The 7652-nt window shown below is 34.1% G+C and overlaps 1 protein-coding gene across 1 annotated transcript; it reads right to left on the bottom strand.

Moving 5' to 3' along the window:
* Nucleotides 1–842: 842 nt before the first annotated feature.
* Nucleotides 843–2238, bottom strand: LOC108464149 (zinc-finger homeodomain protein 2-like). The gene has a single exon (XM_017764274.2). It carries the CDS (start codon nucleotides 1740–1742, stop codon nucleotides 1023–1025), a length of 720 nt encoding a protein of 239 aa, XP_017619763.2. The 5' UTR covers nucleotides 1743–2238; the 3' UTR covers nucleotides 843–1022.
* Between the last annotated feature and the right edge of the window lie 5414 nt (nucleotides 2239–7652).

Here is a 7652-nt window from a genome sequence, read left to right as displayed (position 1 = left end):
ACAACATGAAATATTGTTGCAAAAAGGACCTGTTTCCCTCTATAAATATTATATATTTATTATATGAACAAGTTTGAGAATCTCATTATTTTACACTACCGCAATAATTAGTATTGCTGAAAGAATGAGCAGATGTTTTAATATATATATATATATATATACATATATTTAAGAAGAAAAAACAAAGATCAACTTCAGTACTCAAAGACTGAAAAAGTAAATGCGTTACCAGGAAAAACAAAAGGAGGCCCCATGATTATAAACCATTGTTTGCTTCAACATTAAAGGCAAACTGTACCCATGCCTTAGGGAAAAAAGAAACTGCAGAAAAAGAAAGTGAAGACTGAAGAAAGAAGAAGAAGAAGTGCAACAAGGAAGGCAAAGTGCTGTGAAGGAAAAAAAAAAAGGCTTAGAGGGCATCTACATTGAATGGAAGGAGGAGAATCAATGTTGAAAAAAGCAAGCAAGAAAAGAACCGCATACATTAAATGCCATGACGCCATCCATGATACCTCAAACAACAAGCTCCACCGCTCCCATTCAGGATTTGATGAAATAAAGACTTATAGAAAAAGAACATTAACTTGAAAAAAATGCAGAGACACACACGTAGAGGAAATTAAGTAATCTTATGTTTATATATATATATAATCCCGGTCTCCAAAGGGAGATCATGCTTCACCGGTTCTTCCTTCTTTTGTCTCAATGCTCTTCCATTTTCATCATGCCTCTTGCATTGCATTGCATTGCATGTCTCCACTTTGCTTCAGTGCTTCATTATGTAAACCCATTTTGGAATTAAAATAGTGCTTTTTTGGAAATGCAACAAGAAGGGAAATAGATTAGAACTAAAATAACTTAAGTTCCCATTAACATTACGTGATAACCTAATTTAAACCCAACATAATAACACTGTTAAGTAGTCCATGCCCAACATCATAATCACTATCAAAGTACCCTTCCCTCCCCAGATGGTCAACCCTAAAAAATGTACACATCTAAAGTTCCCTCATAATCTGTTTCTAGGGTTTCTTACCAAGAGTGTGCTTGTTATTATGCATCCAAACTTTCAAAACTTGCCTTTTGACCCCAGTTTCGTTGCAGAACTGTTGAACAATCTCTTCATCATGTTTCTGAATCCGCCACCCTAGTCTCTCAGCTAAACTCAGCATCTTCTCCTTTTGTTCCTGCGTAAACTTTGTTCTAAATCTCTTCCTTGAGCTTCCTTGATTCGAAGCATCCTCTTGATCTTCTCTGCTGTGTCCTCCTCCTCCTGAGGTTGATGGTAAAGCTAATGGCCTTTGTTGTCCGGCAACGTGGAGGTACCCTGTTGGTGCTCTAAAGTAAGGCGCAAATTGCGGTGGCTGGTGGTGGTGGTGGTGATGGAAGTAGAGGTCCGTGGTGTGGACGGAGTTTGGGGAGCCAAGCTCAGATTCCTTGCGGTGGAAGTTACGGTGGCAGTTACAAGCCGCGCATTTGAGAGCGTCGAGGGTGCCTTCAGTTCCAGCCGGCATGAACTCACCGCAACCGTCGAGAGCGTGACCGCCGATCCCCACCGCATGGTTCTTCAAACACTCCCTATACCTAGGCTTCCTCTGCTGCTGCTGCTGCTGCTGACCCGTTGGAGTTACTGAACCAGGTTCAACACCTGACATTTTGAGTCTAGACGAGTTTCCCAGCGAGTCATAACTCGGTGTCAAACCCATCTCTTCTTCCTGCTCTTCTTGATCCTCAAACTCCATTTCCCCTCCCTTCAACAGGAATTATGTAATTTTAATAAAAAAAATTCAACAGTTTTTTTTTCCTAATTAATAGAGAAGAAGAAGACGAAGATAAGAGGAATAAGAGAGTGTGGCCATAAATTTTGTTTTTTGGGTAATTTCTTCCCTTTCTATCTGCAAAAAGAAAGCTGTTTCTGTGTGTGTGTGTGTGTGTGTGTGTGTGTTTTGGTTTCAAAGGGGGGCGTTGAGACCGTCTTGATATAAGCCTTCCTCCTTCCTCCTTCCTCTGAAATCAAATCACTTGATAGCTGCTTCTCTAATTGATTTTTACTGCGCTGTAAAATATAATTTTAACCTTTTGTTTTTTTACCGTGAAGCGAACAAGAGTGTGGCTACAGTGATGATAGCAGGGATTGGGTTTGGGGTTTGGCCATTATTGGCTAAAGTCTGCAGAGTGGACTTGAAAATGCATTCCAACTCTTCACGCGCCAAGCAAAGCACTTCACAAATTTTGTTTTTGCATAATCTTAAACAATTCAATGGTATGAGATATTGTGTTTTCAAGTAGAGATAGATAGTGGTTTGAAATTTGGAGGAAACATTGTTAAAAGAAATAATTATGAATATTGAATATGAATTATAAAATAGATATAAATGATATAAAAAAAAAAGTTAATTCTTAAGTATTTGTTATTTAAATATTACGGTTATCTATTTTTTTTAAAATTCATAGGATGTGAATTATAAGTTTGGAATCTAAAGCATTATGGTTTTCACTATTTCAACTAAAACCACATTTATTAATGAGCTATTTGATCTATAAAATTGTTCAATTTTAAACAACTAAAATTATCTCTAGCGGTGACTGTAATACCCCTTACTCGATCCGACTACAGGTGTATCGACGTCATGATGTTGCCCCTATTTTGATAAAAATCTCATTTGGTACCTTATTCTCAAACCAACACCTAGATGTATTCATCCAACTCTACACAAGTGTAATACTATTATACCATGCCAATCTAAACCTATTCAAGCATATAATCATCAAAATCAACCATTCAAAAACATGCAATTCAAATTTTTGATCATTTAGGCATATTCATTTCCATTTTAACTATCCATATTCGTAACACTTCAATTGCCAATTCAAGCATGATTCATTATCCAATATGGAAACTAAGTAATTCAAGGAACTTGACATGAACTAACCAAAGTATACACTGAGCTACAAATCATGCTTAACATTATATTTTATCATTTCTAATCATCCATCAACTTAACTATTTCAGCTAGCTCACATGCAACCTTTAACATATTAATTAATACAAGTTAAAGATCATCATTCTTAATGGTACCAAATTTGACCAAACCATGAATCAATAGGTTATATGCCATGTTAAGCATTCAAAATCACCCATCACCACATTTACCATACAACTTTCAACTCCAAAATGACCATTTGCACACTAAGGTGCCCTTATATACATGCCACAACATTTAGAATTAAAACGGACATAATTCTACCTTCTTGTTGATAGTGTGTGCTTCGCATTGATCTGGCTAGGCAAGTTCCTCAATGTAATGATCCACAATGGAAGAAAACAACTAGAGTAAGCATTTAGTATGCTTAGTAAGTTTAAATAGAAAATACTATGCTTACCTTGATCACTTATAAGTATGACAACTACCAAACATTTTGGTATGCAATTTGGCTATCCTTGGCACAATATGTTATAACTAGTCACTTGCCTACATTAACACCCAAATAGGTTAAACATACTTACATATCATGAATAACATCACCTAATACTGGCAATTTCATACCACATATCAACTTATAAACATATACCATTCATATTCAATACATTTTCAAACTTTTCAATATTAAGATAAATACTGCCCGATGGAACTCTAGTAAAACAGACTTGGATACCTAAGTGAACTAAATTACTCGTCTGAGCTAAAATTACATCAGGTTACTCGTTCAGACTAAACCTATGTTACATATAACCTAAAAATCTGCAACAAGGCTAGATCTTGTTAAATCACTAGAGAATTTGCAACAAGGCTAGATCTTATTAAGTAACCCGAGAGTCTGCAACAAATGCTAGATCTTTTTATAAACTGTGAAATCATTGATCAAGTGCGCATATAACCCTATTGGCATGCCAATCTTATCCTAAGCTTTTACTATGTTCACATGGGCATCAATTACATATAATTCAATATCATACCTATAATCAATCATATTCATACATTTATATGCTGTAGTTATTCACATGTTTCAGTTCAATCCTTTTTAACCATATGTGCCAAACTACTATTATATATATTACTATATATTCAAACATACATATACATTTATATATCAAAATAAATACAAGCATACATACCATACAAAATGATTTAGTAAGTTTCATGTGAACTTTCCTATTTTAAACACCAAAACAAGTTGATTCTTCAAGGACTAATCAACAATTTTAGCTTTTCCCCGATTAACTCTACTTCGATCTAAATCTTGATCTATACAAATATTTTGTATAACCAATCAATACCAAACATTTTTATACTATGGCATGATATAAATGATCCTATATAATTCAATTTTTCAAATTCCCCATATTTTATATTTTATTCAATTTAGTCCCTGAACTCGGGATAAACATAACTTTCAATTCTTAGCTTTAGATTTAAAAACAATTTCATATATTCTCATTAGGTAACTTATACTTTCTATTTCTAACATAATTTCATGACATTATTCAATTTGGTCCCTAATGTAACAAAATTAACAATTAGTTAAATTAACTTCATAAATTAGTCTTTTTCATAATCTAAGCTTAAAATCCATCAACTTCAAGCTTAACTCTTCAAGAAATCAAAAATGAAAACTTTCTAAAACTTTATCAATTTTACATATTGTTACATGGGCTAGCTAAATTAAGCTCCAATGACCTCAAATTTATAAAAATATATATATATAAGAAAAAGACTTGAACTACAACCTAATTTGTAGCCAAATGTTTTTCAAAGGTTGAAGGGTTTTTCTTAGGCTTTAACAATGGTGGAAAGTTGTAGGATGAAGAAAGATGGTGAATTTTTCAATATCTTTAACTCTTATACTTTAATTATCTTTTAGTTAACCTAGATTAATTAATTTAATCATGTTTTCATTAGTATAAGTTATCATTTAATCACATATAATGGAATATGCCATAATCATCCACCAAAACCTATTTAGAAATGATTTATTACCATTTTGGACCTTTGGCTAATTGCTATTTAGGTTTTCAACTATTTTGTCAATTAAAACTCTATAGCGATTGAATTTTACAATTTAGTCCCTGGGCCTTAATTAACTATTAATTCGACAAAATTACTTGACCAATCTTAAATATGTTTTTTATATTATATCCTTAAATAATCATATTTAATATCTATAGGCTCAATTTACAAAAATGAAGTTCTGAAATCACAGTTTTTAGTACCATTGAAATTCGAGTTGTTATAGTGGCAATAAGCATAGTAAGGATTCAATATGAGAGAAACCAAGTCATTCTATGAAGAAGGTTAGATCAAGAAAAGATGACCCCTCAAGTATTGGAAATATGATTTGAGTTCCTATTGTTAAGGGTATGGTTGTTGATTCTAAAGGCTATAAGACAATCTATTTAGAGATAAACTGTTGAATTCATTTGGCTTGAACAAAACTAATGAGATTCTCAAGGAGGAGGATGAAATTGAATACTTGGTGATGTGATGAAATACACTATTGATGGAATTTTGACTTTAAGATTATTTTAGAGAAGAGTATGGCTCAAACACTTATTATTGAATTGCTAGGGAGAAGTATATCTTGTACAACAAAATCCAAGCATTGTGGAAAGCATTGCACTCTATTAATTAAGGTATTTGGAGAATGAGTACTACATAGTTAAGTTTCATTCACTCGAGTGCTATGCTAATACTTTAATGAAGGGTCCCTTGGTCATCTATGGACAATACCTTACTGTGCAACCTTGGTTGTTGTCCTTTAGGACTAATGTATTGTTTTAGGACCTAGGCAGTCCAAGACTGATTTGACTATTGTTCAAACACCTGTTTCTACAAAGTCTATTTAAATAGTTGTTTAAACATCTGTTTAGACATAATATTTGGGATGACCTAAGTTTTATTAGACGTTTACATTTTTTACTTGGGTATTCATAAGTGTTTTCTCCATAAGAGAATGGGTATCAGAACATGTTTTATTTCGTCCAAAACAATTGTGGTCAAATTTGGATGATTGAAGGAATTATGAGATTAACATACCTTATTTATTAAAGCTTATCCTTATCATTTAAGCTATTTATTTGGTGATGTATTTACTAGTTTTACATGGTTTAAAAGGCTTTATTTTGGGATAATTCAAAAAGATATATTCAAATTATAATTAAGAGTTTTACTTTATCAAGATTACTTAGAGAAGATGTCGAATTTAGCCTATAAATAAGTTATTGTGCCCCACACATAGTAGGTACCTTTGGAGTACTTTTGGTTGGTTATTTTATGTATCTTTTACTTGATATTTTTGCACTTTTGTGCTAGGCTTTTTATTGAAGAGATATTATTGATTGTAAGTAAGGTTTTTAGGTGAGTAATTTGTAATAATTAGGGTCATTATTGGGGTTGCAACTACTTCTTTGTGTAATTGTAGATTAGGCTTTAGCCAATAGATGATCCAGACGACTGTTGAATAAGAATCATTCACTGAGTGAGGCTCTACAAAGCAGGATCATTTTTGAATTGTGTTAACAAATCTCTTCTTTGTCGGAATTACGCTTATCTAAACATTTTTTCTGAACAACCAACTAGAAAGATAGCAAACCGCAGTTCTCACACATTGTATTCGCACATTGTTATGACATAGATGCACCTACTGTAACACCCCTAACCCGTATTCGTCATTGGAACAGGGTTACAAGGCATTACCAGATAACACACCTCAATCACATACATTTATATATTCATACTCAAAATTCATTCATAACATTCACAATGTCCCTTATAAGGCTCTACGAGACCTTAAAACATGCTTAGAAGTGGTTTAAGACTAAACTGATAATCTTCACAAACTTTGGGAAACATAGAAAATTTTAAAACATTCAAGGGTCACGCTTTGTGCCTCACATGGCTACCGAACACGTCCATGTCTCAGGCCATGTGAAAATAGAGCATACATACTGACTTACACCACACGGTCGAGAACATGCCCGTGTACCATGACCGTGGAAAAATTTAAGAAGTTACTGATTTGGGTCACACAGCCGACCACACGCTCATATGCCAGCCTGTGTGCCACACACAGCCAGTAGACACGCCCGTGTATCTAGACCGTGTAAAAACTGTAGGGTATATTGTCTTTAATTCGAAGGGCACCCCAGAGGACACATGGCCGTGTAACATGACCATGTATTGCACAAAGCTGAGGAACACGTCCGTGTCTCTTCCCGTGTGGACGAAAATAGGCTATTTGTAAAGCAAATTTGCCACCCTTCTTGTAACGCCCTAAGTTTTTAAATATGTTTCTGTGATTCATTAACACAATTGTGTATCTGCTTCAGTGGTTAAGTGTTCTGGGTGTATATGTGAGGTCCCAAGTTCAAGCCTTAGTTTGGGAAAATTTTGGCTTTTCTAAAGAATAAAGCCTCACTCTAGTTTAGTAGGCTTATGTTATATTGTCTGTAATTCTATATCAAAATGGGTTTGCTGGTCTGGTGGTTAAGTGTAATGTTAATATGTTGAAGGTCTTGTGTTCGAATCCCTGTGCAAGCGAGGGAGTTTATTTTTGCTTGTTTGACCGAGAGAGTTTCAGTCAAACTAAAAATCTGAGAGGTGGGTTAGTGGGGAGAGATTTGGGAAGATGATAGGGTTTATCAGAATATTCTG

This window comes from Gossypium arboreum, chromosome 2 (assembly GCF_025698485.1).
Source record: "Gossypium arboreum isolate Shixiya-1 chromosome 2, ASM2569848v2, whole genome shotgun sequence".
In the NCBI taxonomy this organism is placed as follows: domain Eukaryota; kingdom Viridiplantae; phylum Streptophyta; class Magnoliopsida; order Malvales; family Malvaceae; genus Gossypium; species Gossypium arboreum.
This window is presented reverse-complemented; position numbering and strand designations above follow the sequence as displayed.